Source organism: Rhopalosiphum padi, chromosome 1 (assembly GCF_020882245.1).
Source record: "Rhopalosiphum padi isolate XX-2018 chromosome 1, ASM2088224v1, whole genome shotgun sequence".
Classification (NCBI taxonomy): domain Eukaryota; kingdom Metazoa; phylum Arthropoda; class Insecta; order Hemiptera; family Aphididae; genus Rhopalosiphum; species Rhopalosiphum padi.
In genome coordinates this window covers 71,970,770-71,985,721 of record NC_083597.1, presented here as the reverse complement: position 1 = coordinate 71,985,721, position 14,952 = coordinate 71,970,770, and the positions used below count along the sequence as shown (strand labels likewise).

General features: G+C 24.6%; 2 protein-coding genes across 3 annotated transcripts; one reads left to right on the top strand and one right to left on the bottom strand.

Moving 5' to 3' along the window:
- Positions 1-162: 162 nt before the first annotated feature.
- On the bottom strand, positions 163-7,886 carry LOC132918576 (integrator complex subunit 8). Its single transcript, XM_060979886.1, has 16 exons — positions 7,527-7,886; positions 6,705-6,918; positions 6,346-6,567; positions 6,007-6,208; positions 5,703-5,927; positions 5,363-5,620; positions 4,419-4,665; positions 4,194-4,333; positions 3,834-3,944; positions 3,532-3,682; positions 3,193-3,435; positions 2,887-3,130; positions 2,659-2,777; positions 1,596-1,750; positions 1,349-1,531; positions 163-434 (listed from the first exon to the last, which is right to left on the bottom strand). Exons 1-16 carry the CDS (start codon positions 7,642-7,644, stop codon positions 312-314), a joined length of 2,955 nt encoding a protein of 984 aa, XP_060835869.1. The 5' UTR covers positions 7,645-7,886; the 3' UTR covers positions 163-311.
- Positions 7,887-8,000: 114 nt separating this feature from the next.
- LOC132918577 (ribonuclease Z, mitochondrial) lies at positions 8,001-14,177 on the top strand. 2 transcript variants are annotated; one of them, XM_060979888.1, is made up of 13 exons: positions 8,001-8,412; positions 8,493-8,679; positions 8,975-9,141; positions 9,226-9,356; positions 9,438-9,680; positions 11,014-11,158; positions 11,254-11,414; positions 12,090-12,204; positions 12,268-12,477; positions 12,533-12,848; positions 12,929-13,112; positions 13,251-13,477; positions 13,981-14,177. In XM_060979888.1, the coding sequence occupies exons 1-13, from the start codon at positions 8,156-8,158 to the stop codon at positions 14,116-14,118; spliced, it is 2,481 nt and encodes an 826-aa protein (XP_060835871.1). In that variant the 5' UTR covers positions 8,001-8,155; the 3' UTR covers positions 14,119-14,177. The 2 variants fall into 2 exon arrangements, with proteins under 2 accessions (XP_060835871.1, XP_060835870.1); XM_060979887.1 differs by having other exon boundaries at positions 8,002-8,412; positions 9,208-9,356.
- The last annotated feature ends 775 nt before the right edge of the window (positions 14,178-14,952 follow it).

The following is a 14,952-nucleotide window of genomic DNA, read 5'->3' as shown; positions in this document are numbered from 1 at the left end:
ATATAATAATATAAATATAAATATATTTATCAATGAAAATATTGTTCAACTTCTAGAAACCTATACTGTCTCAAATATTGAGTGATAATTGGAAACAATTGTATTGTTTTAACTATTTAAGAATGTCATGTAAATTATTCCTAATTAGTAAATATCAAAATGTTTTTTTTTTATCCAATTTACAATGTTTATTGTAATTTAGACATTACATATTTACAATCAATGTCCATTTTTTGTTGTTTTTTTAGAAATTTAAATGTATAAAATCATTGTATGTATTATTATTGTAGATAGTCCTTCAGTTATTTTTTTTATGGATGTACATACTGCTGTGATAGTGCTCTTAAAAATTTTAGTTTTCTTATGTTGGCTGCTTCTCTTTTAATTTCTTCATTATTATTTGCATTTAACTCCAACGCACCAATTGTTTTCAACTATATATGTAAAAATAAAAACACTCCATTTTAAATAGATATACGTATAAAATAAAAATTGTACTTTCAAAATGTACATAGAATTTATAATACAATATATTATGTGTATATTATATATTATACTAAGGTACTTTTTTTAACAGTTAACACTCATTATCTTGAAAACTATTAAAGCTATTGAAAATAATTTAAGTTATGGTATAATATTTTTGAAAACATCTATTTTTAATTTTAAACACACAGTATAACTTCCGAAGCAAAATACTTAATCGAGTATTTTGCTATGTAAAAATCATATTTATGAACAAGACACAAGTTATTAATAAGTTAAAACCTAAAAATATTTAAACTTTAAATGAACAGAAGTGGAGTGATACAGGAATATCCTATAAAATATTAATCCATTAACCTGAACTAAGTACTAATACACTTATTAGACTAATTAAAAGCTGGTTCAAAATTTAATTTTTATAATTGAAAATTATTTTTAATAAAAAGAAACTTAAATAAATTATTTGAAATCACTTATAATTATGTAAAAATATTAAAATGAGTGTTCTTTGTTAAATGAATCACTCTGTACATATAAAAAACATATCATTCAGCTCCGAATTAAAAATAATAAATTATTGAACTATGTGTGTGTAATATATGTAAAATGACAACTAAATAATTTTAAATACCACTAACAATCTCCGATTAGGTAGAAAATAATAAAGATTATGCAGGTGATTTTATTCAAGTTGTAGAAGATAAACTTCTTTTATGTACTAAAGGAAATTAAACTATTAAACTAAATTATAACAAAACTATAGAGAAGTTGTAAAGAAAAAGACTTCTAAGTTCTAGTTATAAACTTTAAATTTGAGCATGTGAACTAATATACTTATTAATTCTACCTTGTAATTACTTACAAGTTTTTGTCTATGTTCTTGATGATTTAATTTAGTATGCCAATATATTAGAAATTCCAACAAATTTATATCCCATATGTAATCATAATATTCATCCAAAGCATCACATGAATTTGTCTCAGAAGCACATTTATACGCAGTTGCATAATCTATTTCTTCTTGGAATAGACATAATATTGCTGCCTACAAAAAATAAAAATAAAATTTTGTATGGCTTAAAGATTTGTATGGTTTTAAAGATTATTACCTGGGTAAAATTTTGCATTTGCATGCAACATTTCATCATTCTTTTGTAAACATAATCTTCTATCATTGGCTTTAAAACTGGCCGTGCAAAGTAGTCACTGACTATAACAATAGCTTCCAAATACCATTTCATTGCAGAACTGTAGTGACCCATAACTACAAGTTAACAATTAGTAATTTTATTAACTTTGAATTTTGAATACATTATGAATCATTAATTGAAATATTAAACACTTTAATCATTGAAAACTATACGGATTAAAATTTCAGTCATAATATCATTAAAATTAGATCAAAAAATTTTTGTTTTTAAATTAATTGGATATGAATTATTATTGTTATTAATTTTAATTGTAACATATAGAATTCAGATAATGCGATACAACTTTATATGCTTATCTTAAAACTTTAGGACACAACTACATTACGAAAAGTTTAAAAACAAATTACAAGGAATATTATAGTATTACCTATAATAGTAATAATATTATATTATCAAAAAAGAACATATAAATTGTATACTAACAGTGATTTTAAAGTTACACATAAAATATCTATGTGAAATTATTTACATGATTTCATAAACATAAAAACAACAAGATATTTTATTTTAATTAGATCATTGAAGTCAACCATGTGTGTAAGAGGCATTATTTACAACAAATTACAATTAATAAGATAGATATTATGTTTATAAAATGTATTTTCAGGAAAAATTCATAGTTTAACAGAATCATTTAAATCAACTTTGTATCAATTTACTTTGATGTAAATATTAACATGTAGGTATATTCATAACATATAGTTATCTAATTATTTTACAATTCTATAAGACTTATTATTTATTAGATAACTACCAAACTACAATAATTTATCTAAATTTAAAAAGAATATTTTATTATTAGAATGAACAGATATTTACTTTAAGACATAATTAATACTACGCCATAATTTCTTACTGGAAAAAAACAGGATAATTGATTTGTTTGCCATAAAACTTTAACAACATTTACTAGGAAGAATTTATATTTAAAGTAAAATATAAAATATAATAATAAAATTACCATACTGCAAATCGCCTTTTAGTTTCAGTAAAATTATATGATTTGGATGGTACTTAAGTGATTCGGTCAGTACAATTCCTAATACTTCTGTTATATTTCTTAGAGGAATACTCATACCACTAAAAAACAATAAATCTTTTAAATTAAATTCTTTAAATAACTTAATAACTTAAAACTCAACAAAACATGTGCAATACTATTTAATAGATATAAATATATTAAACAAACTTGGGAATGACTGGCCAAATATTCAGAAAAGGCATAATAAGTTCCATAGCAGATTCATCTCTAAGAAAATTTTGAATTTTTGCTAATAATGAAAGAACTATTTGAATGGCATTTTGGTCTCTCAGACTTAAAAATACACGCATCATATCACTCTGACTTAAAACTCGATTTTGAGTACATTGAGGATCTCCATCTAAAGGTCTTTTGTTAGTAGCAGAATAACCATAGTCAAACACAGGTAGAACTATAAACATTTATCATAATTAATAACACAATTTTTTATTTTCGATATTTTTCAACACTTACTTAAATCCCATACTTCTTTAGCACTTTTTTTAGTACCTTTAAATTTGTTAACATCAAGACAAGTATAAGCAATAGCTAATGGTAATTTAAAGCAATTATAATGCCTTTTTGTCAAGTATTCCCATTCACCGACATTTAATAGAGTTAATATACATTGTTCAGCAATTTCTTGACGTGGTATTAGGTTATCACTTTGTACAAATTCTAAGCATTGCTTACAGCGCTCTACGAGATCTCCAATGGCTACAAAAGTACAAACATTTTAACTTTTAATCAACTAAATATAAATTAATTACTATACATTTAATTTTGTTAGGAAACCAAAATGTTAATACTAACCAAAATTTTTGAATTCATTTTGGAACTGAAGCATTTCAGTATACAATCCTTCCCATGAAATCAATTGTCTAATTTTTGAGTACATAATGTTATTATTAATTTTTGTTTCTGTTTCAGCTTCTCGTAGTAACAATTTTGCTCTTTCAAAGTCCTAATAAAAGAATATTTTATAACTTATTATTATTATTGTTTTTATTAATACATGCCTGAGCAGGCATTCAATTATATACAATGCAAATATTTAAAATTAATCAATTATACAATAATTTTAATACATTTTAATTAGTTAAAACTTGACTTACATTTAACTTTATCATTTCTTTTGATTTGGCAATTAGTATAATAACCAAATATTTAAATAAACCATTAGGTAATCCTATTAATAGACTTTGCAAAGGTAATGGAACTTGCCACTGAGAAAAAAAACAATGGTTAGATTAAATAATTTACAATATATTTAGGTCAAGTAATAATGAACTAATATAAATGATTATTTGCAATCAATCAGTATTGAATATTAACTTAATTCAGAAGTTAGGTGCATATTAATTAATTTTAATCTAATTGCTAACATCTAATTAACCCTCAATACAAATTAACAATTGCATAGAAACATGGTAATAAATAAAATCAACTTTAAAATACTAAAATTAAAAACTTACTTCATAATTAATATCTAAAATACTAAACATTGGATCCATATCCATTTTGTGTAATTGTTGCAATAAGTTACGTAAGTTGCTCGGATCATATTCAATGCTTATTTTGTTTTTTAATAATAATTTTTGTACATTTATGTTATCTAAAAACAAAATATAAAACAAATGGATAATAAATCAAACAAATGGATGAATGATAAAAAAATAAAGAAAGAAATGTTTACGTACTTATTTGGGTGATTTTTAATCGATTCAAACGTTTAGACATATCAATGTTAACAGTTGGTATATCTTCAGGTAACGTTAATAATTTATGTATATCTTCATCGCCAAATAATTCACGTATTTCTTCATGATCATCTTTTAAGATATCCTTCACCAAGTTCTTAGGACATTTTAATAAAACATTACATACAAACATCTTTATGTTCTTTCTAAATTTTTTATCTTTAATCTGCATACAAAGCTTTAAATCCTAAAAATTAAAAACTAAAATTAGGTTCATAATAATTCACTATGAACATGTTAAAATATATATTATAATTTACAAGTATTGTACACATCATGGAAACAAAAAATGATCTGGTGGTTCAGTATCCTGACCAATGATCAAAGTCAAGTTATTAAACATATTTTTGAGTCAGAGAAATTTAGTATCTGCTATTCTTTTGCTGAGAGAATATGCTCATTTTGTATATAATTTTAATTGAGATGTGAAAAGGTTATTATGGCGAGGTACACGACGTTTAGGTATGTACCAAATCACATTCTCGAGGTGAACAAAGTATAGTTGTTCTTATTAAAAAATATACCTTAGTACTGAATAGAAACAATGATCTATAACTTGTATTTAGCTTTAGCATTGAATGTCAAAAATTGAGTATTATGTACAAAATTATGAAAAAACTATAGCTAATAATATGGAACAAATCCATTTTACACATATTTTTTTATTTAATTTAATATGGCTATAATTTCAAAACAAAATCTGACCTACCAAATTAAGACTGCACAATTGTTGTTTAAGTACGAGTAAAAATTACACAAAATTTAAAAAAAAGAAAACTGTATGTTAACCAAAGCGAATTTACCTATGCATAATTTTTTTTTCTGAATAAAGTATAGAAACTAATAAAAGATACTGTGTTTTTAATTAATAATTTATAAATTACCTTTAAAAATATATCAGGACCTCTAAGATTAAATTTAATTTTAGTAACATAATCTTCAGGAGGTAACAAAACAATTTCTCCAGAAGTTACTGATGCTCTTCGAATAGCATTCAATGTATTTATATGAAGTAACATGTCTCTTGATGCAGTGAATTTACCCAAAGATAGCATGGAAGCTAAATCAAGTTCCAACGAATCTCTTAAAAACATTGGAATCTCCATAATCTGGTTATCAGTTTCTAAAATTCTGAGAATTCCCTGTTAAGCAATAATAACAAATAGCTGTCATCGATCATATACAAATTATAAATATTTAATTATAATAATTTAATGTATTTACATTATGGTTAGTTTGGGTGGAATACAAAAATTGCATTAATAAACTAGAATTGTCTGTTATTTCAGATGAACAAGCTGCACAGAATCCGTTTAATTCTTCTAGTTTTATTTTATGAAAAGAACTTGGTGTTAAGTTCATATTTAATTCTTTACACTTTTTAAAATAAATACCAGCTTCTTCATATTGTGCTTTAAAGAATTTATATTTGGCATAATCGTACATAATCTAAATATTTATTAAAAATAAAAAAAATTGACAGTAATATTTTATATTTAACATGAATAAATATAATTGTTATAAATACCTGAGAAAGAAATTCTGCTGATGACACAGTTAGGCCTTTAAACCAATGGCAAGATAAAGGTTTTAATTCATTAGGAGGATCAAATGTATTTATAGTTGGTATTGTATATGATGATCTTTTCAAATCTATTAGTCTTAACAGCATCTTTTCACTAAGTTCACTTTGCATTTCTAATTTTAATAAAACATCTTCATTTCCATCTCTAATTCAACAGTAACATAATAATAAATATGTGTAGTGAATTTTAGTTTTTTTTTTATGTAAAGAAAGGGATTACAGAAAGATCTCAGTAATATTTAGAGAATTTTTGAACATTGTAAATAAATAAATAGAACTTACTGTACAGGACCTAAGGTAAATGATGATTTTTTGGACAGTGTATAATTTATAATAACAGTTAATGTCCATCGATGAAATAGTGCAATAGCAAATATTTGTTCATCTTTCAGCTGTGATAAATTTTCAATTGCACTGTGAGACTCAAAATCAATTAAATTGAGACCATTTGATACTAAATCTAAAAGGTCTTGTACAAATATTATCTGAAGACTAATTGGGACCCTAAATAAATCAAATTAATTTTATTTATAATTAAAATAATAAGCGTACAAGTATATAAAATATAAATGTATGTAAATTAAAAATTAAAAATGTAAACAAGTATTTAATTAAAGTATGATCAATCAAAACAAAATTACCTAGTTTGTAAAATGTTTAGGTCCCATTCCCAAAAACTGACAATTTTCATAGCCAATATTTTCAAACATTCATATTTTTTACGTTTGCGATATTCAATTTTTTTGTCAATCCTTGAGTTGTCCATCAAATCGTCAATATCAATTAATGGCAAGTCTTTTGGCCTCTCCATGGATGAATAAAGAAATTTTATTAGTAATTCTGTAGCACTAGGATCTGTATCAAAGACATTTTATAAGTAACCATGTAAAAAGCATACAACTTTGCTGATAAATGCATATTTTATTTATATTTGCAAAATAATGTTTCATTTATTCTTCAAAACAAATACCTAATTTAATATTAATTAAAAAGTTGCAAAAAAAAGAGCAATCCCCATGAATTTCAGACACCTGAACATATTATAGATGATGTATATTCAATTTAAAGAATTATTTTATAAACTCAAATGAAATACACTACTTTTTGTATGACCCTGTATTTTCTGAATTAGAAGATTTGGAGGTTCTACAATGTGTTCTACAGAGTGTCAGAGAATAGATTTCACCAAGGGTAGACTATAATATTTTAAATTTGTGTTAACCACACAGTACATAATATAAAACTTGGAATAAAATATACCAAAGTTCAATATGCATTCAAAAACATGTTTCACCATAGAACATAAATCTAAAACTATGTGAGTGCCTACAAATTAAAACCGATAAACCCAATGAGTACTTAAATAAAATAATTTATAACAATTCATAAATCAATAATTGTGATTAATAGTGATTTACTACAATTAGAAAGAAAAATAAATAGATACTATTTAGAGTTCATACCCGCATGAGATTTGTTCAAATGTTCTTCGAGGAGAGATGGTTCAATGAGAAATTCAAACCAAAGTTTTGTGTTTGGTGCAATGGGTATCATGCCAGGACGCAAAAGATCTACGTCCATGTTTATCGAGTAATTTACTACAGTATATCCGAGTAATAATGTTCTAGGAACTTTTCATCTAAAGGAAAATTCGTATAAATGTAGCCAATAGTGAACACTGAACTACGGAAATTTATAAAAATTAACTATAAGATACTATTAAGATTTTGAAAAAACATTTTGTAAACAAAACGCACTTGCATTTAGTATTTACATTTTACAGTATAACAATACAGTGTAATGCACATGAAAATCAAATAAATAACAAATCGTTATCTGGTTATCTGGTTATCATCGAAATCGATATCAATTACATATGTGTATGAAGTTGGGTGCCAAATCCACGGTTAATATACCAACGGAGTTTAAACGTGATAGGACGTTCAATTATCAAACGTAGGCCGTAGCATTAGTAGCATTCCTAAATTATTTTGCAAAAATCACATTTTTGAATGCCAATTTTATCTCTTTTTGTTAATGAAACTACTCTTTTTTAATCCTTACAATAACTATAAAGTTAATCTACCGATTAATGTCGTTTAAGTTGTTTAACAAATTACTACTAAAATTTATACATACGAATTGTCAGTTATTTTATTTCAATAATCCGAACACAATACTAAAACAAATGGCTAAGAACGTATCACTATCTGCTACTACTAATAAACAGAACAGAATTAAAATTAAAGGAAAATCCAAATTTCCACCGGGTATTGTAAAATTTCAAGTTCTTGGCAGTGGGGCAAATGGTGCTCCAAGGTGCTTATATTTGTTTACAGATCATTCTAGGTAATACATTTTTATCTTTTATTATACTTCAGTAGGTAACACCTATTCAAATTTAACTTGAATGCATACTTTCATTTTAGGTACCTTTTTAACTGCGGAGAAGGTACACAAAGATTGGCACATGAACATAAAATGAAACTGTCAAAGTTGGAACATGTGTTTATCACACATTCAAATTGGTTAAATATTGGTGGTTTGCCGGGATTAGCTTTAACTGTTCAGGATGTCGGTGTACCAAACATAGAACTGCATGGACCACAAGGAATAGTTAGTATTTGTTTAATGTTACCAACTATACTTTCAATATATTAAATAATATTTGTATACTGGATTAAAATAGTGTGACCATAAAAAAAAAATATACATAAGTAGTACAATTTAAATTAGTTTAATATTACTATTGTTTTGTATTATAGAATTTAATAGATGTTTTAACTTTTGAAGTAATAATTATATTGTGTTATTAAAAAGACGGCTTCTTATTGCTTTAAAGTGATTACACAATACTTAATATTAGAAAAAAAATGTTTATATTAATGATATTTTATTGATTTTTTCATAGGAAGAATTATTTGTTGCTACTAAAAGATTCGTAGTATTACGAGATCTAAAAATTACAGCTAGTAAAAGTGATCCTTTTAAGCCATATGAAGACAATGCAATAGTTGTTCATTATGTGCCATTGATATCAAACAAAAGATGTGATGAATTTCGATCTATGTCTGAAAAGTAATAAACCTTTTATAATAAATAGAAACTTTATTTATGTTTATAATATTTATTCTTTTTTTATAGCTCAATTGAATTGAATAGTTCACAGGCTCAACAAAATGTTGACGATTCTTTAGAAGACGATACTAATTATTATGATTATGAAAATATACAACAGTCAGATAAAAAAGAAAGAAATAAACGTAAAAGAAGCAATTCTGAACCTAGAACTGGTTAGCTAGCTAATTATGGTATTTTTATGCTACAAAATTAATATTTAATAAAATCTTAAAATATTTTTTAATCGTTTTCAGATGATAAAAAGTTTATAGCTGATAGTACTTTGAATAGAATTAGTAATGTTGCCATGTCATATGTTTGTTGTCTTAAACCAAAACCAGGATTTTTAGATTTGGACAAATGTGTTAAACATAATGTTCCTCCTGGACCATTGCTAGGATTATTAAAATCTGGTAAAGATATAACCTTATCTGATGGAACACTAGTAAAATCAAGTGATGTAACGTCTCCTGATGATCCAGGACCAGTTTTTATTGGTAAGATATTTTAATATAATGTAAGATTTATTGGTAATAATTTCATAGTTAATAAATAGATTTTTAAATAATGATATAAGTACCCTTTGTATCATGGAATATGTGTGATCTTAAATTTTATATTCTCTTCATAATTAGACAAGGACTAAAAGGTTAATATCTTATGATGTGATATAATTGTAAATAATTATAAACCCCCGAAATAATATTTTATGCATTTTTTTTTTTATTGTATCTATTAACAGAACATCAAACCCCATATTTTTTGTATCTTGCTATGCAAATATACAAGGTGTCAAATTGAGTTCAGTCTTACTAATTTTGTGTCGTTTGATTTTATTTTTAAAGCCAATAACTGTGGGATTTTATATTTGTTACAGTAGGTTTTTGGAACATGTGTTTCTGTGTGAGAATTTGTTGCTAAGAACTCGAATAGTCACCTTTCATCCAAAAGCTAGCAACGCCATACTATGCCCTAAAAAAATATAAATTATAATTAGGTAACAGATTTGAGATTTCATTATAAATACTATTTTATTGGGATGAGATATTATTAATCTGATTAAAATTGTATATGATTTGAATTAATCTAATTGAAATAAGCCCAATTTTTATCTCTTTTTTTTTTACATATTTTGTTTTGATTAATTCTGATTTTTTTATTGATTTTTAATGGCAACAAAAATATTCTATGTTACCCACATTAAAAGCTAATAATTTAACTAACATAATTTTTTTCATACTATTAAACATTTGGAAACCCCAATCATTTAAATTATTTTATCCCTTGTGAGATAATATGTATTATTAAAAAACACAAGTCAAGTAGGAAATTTAGTTAAAAGAAAATTTGTATATGTATCTAGAAAGAATTATAAACTAAAAATATGAAATAATTAGATCCATCAAGAAATAAATTCAAAGAACTATTGAACTTTAATGGTATAGCTAATATGAAGTATACCCCCCTCAACATTACATCAGTAGATATGAAACTTTCTTTTATTAGTAAAAAAAACATATTGTAATTTAATTATTGCCATTTAATATTTTTAAATTTCATAGAATATAGTAGTAATATGTAGTTTCATATTGCTTCAAAATTAGATTTATGTAAAAGGATATAAAATAGGAATAGATCAGAATGTTAAGGTACAGTTTCTCTGCAGCGTCCAGTGTCAACTATCAGTCTGGATATAGTAAGCATTTAGTTGTGGCGTCATGACGCCATTCTGTTCCATTCTTTGACACTGCAGGGAAACCGTACCTTTATCCTCTTAATATAGTTAGCTTGTTTTATTTACCTAAACATTTTCAGTTTAATTTGTTTTAGTTGTTGAATGTCCAAGTGAAGATTATATCGACTCATTGTTGAACGAGTCAATTTTTTCAAAACATCAACTTGATGTAGTTAATGAAGATGATATTGCATTTATGGTTGTTCATTTTACTCCACAGGATGTGAGAAATGATCCAAGGTATTAAGTGTTATTAGTTATTAAAATTAGAGTTAAAGTCATGTTACTCAAACAAGATTGATAAAAGTAATAACTTTAATATTTAAATTTTTTAGATATCAATCATGGATGAAATTATTTCCTCCTGAAACATACCATTTATTATTAAATAATGAAAATAAATGTCTGGGTAGTACTGCAATACATAGAATACAGTATAAGTTGAATATGTTAGATGAAAATATTTATCCATTATTAAAAGACAATGGCATTCCTAGTAAGAATATTTTGATAATTTAAAATGTATATTACTGATTTAAATAGAATTTATAAGAAGTAATAACTTAAAGTTTAGTCAACTATAGTAGAATTAGACAAAAGTTTTATTTACTATTTATTGATTTAAACTCAAATATAATATAATATAAAGCTCAACATTTAATAAAAATAAAAACTGCCCTGCTTTACAGCATTGTATGCTATAGTAGCATCTCAACAATGAACAGTATTAATGTGTTAATTTTTAACGATTTATTAATTAATTCAATAATAAATCATTATATACATTGAACAACTAATATGAGTTAATTTATCACTTCTTATGTCCATAAAATAATCCATAATCTTAATGTATTTTTTCAACATTTATAAAAAATGTGGCTGCGTTTTTTTTTTTAAATCCTTGTAATGAACACTTAAAAAAATCTTATATTACATTTTTAACTACAAAATAATTTTTCGATATTTGTAATTTTGACAGATTTTGTTCAATGACTTAAAATTCAAGTTTCTATTAAAATAAATTGTTTAACTATATATACATTTTTTAACTGTAACAATAACTTTTTATTGGCTATTTATTTTTTAGTTATTTTAATATTTTATAATACAAAATCAACTTTGTTAAAAACGGGTTTAGTATAAAAAATCAAATTCAAATTTAATTTTTTAGTTATGAATCAACAAGAAAAAATGATGGACACAAATACTTCAAGTATAAATTCTTTGGAAATTAATGGACAAACTAATTTATCATTTAATTTGAGACCAAACAAATATATAGACAGGTAAGCAAACATCTTACTGTTTTTGACCACCTATGTATAGTTTATTAACTAAAAAAATTTTAGGACTAGCACGTTAAGTTTAGATGTTGATGAGTTTATTGCAGAAACATTCAAGGTTGATGGTTTTAAAGAAAAGTTAGCTCAAGTAAAACAAGAGATTTTAAATGCTTCTCCTACCGATACAAATATTTATCCTAAAATTACATTTCTTGGTACAGGTTCATGTATACCAAGTAAAACGAGAAATACTAGTGGTATTCTAATGTATACTGGGTAAGAAATTGTTTACTTTTTGTAAGGAGAAATATTATTTTTAAATGTTGTCTAGTGAGAACGAATGTGTATTGTTAGACTCTGGAGAAGGAACATATGGACAATTAGTACGGCACTTTGGTGTAACTGGTGCTGAAACAGTATTAAGTGACTTAAAAGCTATTTATGTGTCTCATTTACATGCAGACCATCATATTGGTTTAATTGGAATATTAAGTGTACGTCAAAAAATGAAAGCAAATGGATTACTTAAACTGGATCAACCTATATATTTACTAGCACCTGTACAAATTATGACTTGGTTAAATTTTTATCATAGAAGATTTACTGAACTAAATGAAGAATTTCAAATTGTGTCTAACTTAGATTTGGTAAATAACAATTATTTAAATAAATAGTTTAAAAAAAACATAAATTGAAGTTTATTTGATAATATATTAATATTTTTAAGGATTTTGAATCATCAACAAAGTTAAGAATAAAAGATTTATTAAAACAAACTAATATGTCAGACATAGAAACTACTTTAGTAAGACACTGTCCTAATGCATTTGGTGTATCATTTACTCATATAAATGGTTGGAAAGTAACATATTCTGGTGATACCATGCCTTGTGATTCATTAGTCAAATTAGGTTTGTATAAAATAATATATATGTCACCAAAATAAACTTTACACTAAGTATAATAAAAATACAAATCTTTTCTAATAAATATACTCATACTCAAAAGTTTTAATTATATTAAGAATTTTGTTGTTATTTTTTTTTTAGGAAAGAATAGTAATCTTTTAATACATGAAGCTACAATGGAAGATCAGTTAGTATCTGAAGCTAGGCGTAAAATGCATTCAACTATGTCCCAAGCTATAAATATTGGAAAAAAAATGAATGCTAAATTTACTATACTCACACATTTTAGTCAACGTTATGCGAAAATTCCATATATGCCAAATAACGATCTTCCTAGTAATGTTGGAATAGCTTTTGATAACATGGAGGTACTATTCATATCTTATTAAAATTAGTTTATTTTTATTTAAATAATAATGTGTTGGAACGCAAACATAACAGAATTTAAAAGTTATAAATATTACTGTTCCTATTTGATGTTCCTAAAATAATAGTTCTCTGATGACGGTAAAACCTTAAGATTAAATTTATCGACAGATACGGAGCTAACATTTTAAATTTAAATTTTATCAATTAATGTATGCTATTTTTAATATTAAAAATTTTAATGTATTCTTTAAACATACCATATTCACAATTTGGAGCAGCAGTATTAAATGTATTGTAATCTAATATTAAAAATAAGGTTAAAGAAAAAATAAATCATAACTAAATAGTAAATCTCTAAATTACATAATGTATGGCTTTTTCTTAAAAAATTTGTTTTTATTGATACTATTTTATGCTTACCAAATTTATTCATACTTATTTTATTATTAGACATTTTAATTGACTGAATTTAAAAAAAAGTAAATTTTATATGAATTTACAGATTGCACCAAATGTCTTACACAAATTACCATTGATGTATCCTGCCCTTAAGATGATATTTGCAGAACACTTTGAAGAAATGGAAGCAAAATGTTTTAAACTGAAATTAAAAGAAGAAAAAGCTAAAGCTCAGAAATAAAATAAATACATACATTGTACTGAATATATACTTTAAAATATAATTATTTGATTTTAGTATGTATATATATTTATATATAACACATTAGGTTGTTTTATAGTCACTTAAATTTCTGTTTCTATGTTTGAATAATCATTTTATTTGATTATAAATTCTGAGGAAAAATAATTTAATTTTCAAATTAGTGATTACAATTTATTTTTTAAAGTACAAAATTTGAATTATTAAATACATAATAAATTAATGAAAATAAGAGTAAGAATAATTGCTTAAGACTGAATTAAAAATGGTTTCTTGTTATAAATAAATTTAAATGATTATGATGGGTTTAATTTTATTTTTTCTGTTCTAGTTATAATGTTCACTAAAAAATGTATCGTTAAGATTGTTATAAAAAAATAAAAAATAAATTTAATTCAAAGATATATATGTAGAAGTTAATACAGTATTGTATAACTTTCAGTAGGCTGTGGATGATTAACAAGCATTTACTCACATAAAGTACTATGAAATTACTAGATATATTATTGTAAGCACAACTAAACTAAAACAAGTATACACAGCACATGGTTCACTAATATTACCGGAAACTGTGTGACCACAAAAACTTAACAAAGACAATAATCATATAATATAACACTAAAGTTGATAATAACTAATAATACATATTATCTTATGTTCACCCCATCTAAAGTTGATTAGCCTTTCCATTTTTCATATTTTAATCTGTTCCTGTGCTAGTTTTTACAAGTCCTTCACCTAAGCCAACCTTCAACATCTCATATCGGTTTGTATCATATCTAGTAGTGGTACAATATAATCCAAAGTACTTGC

Coding starts and splice junctions, on each gene's coding strand:
- LOC132918576 (XM_060979886.1), bottom strand. CDS start 7,644: ATGGACGTAGATCTTTTGCGTCCTGGCATGATACCCATTGCACCAAAC. Junction 4,666..5,362: donor GTCCTGATATATTTTTAAAG/GTAATTTATAAA, acceptor TTTAATTTTTAG/GATTTAAAGCTTTGTATGCA. Junction 4,334..4,418: donor ATTAAAAATCACCCAAATAA/GTACGTAAACAT, acceptor TTTTGTTTTTAG/ATAACATAAATGTACAAAAA.
- LOC132918577 (XM_060979887.1), top strand. CDS start 8,156: ATGTCGTTTAAGTTGTTTAACAAATTACTACTAAAATTTATACATACG. Junction 12,478..12,532: donor GGTATTCTAATGTATACTGG/GTAAGAAATTGT, acceptor AATGTTGTCTAG/TGAGAACGAATGTGTATTGT. Junction 12,849..12,928: donor TTGTGTCTAACTTAGATTTG/GTAAATAACAAT, acceptor AATATTTTTAAG/GATTTTGAATCATCAACAAA.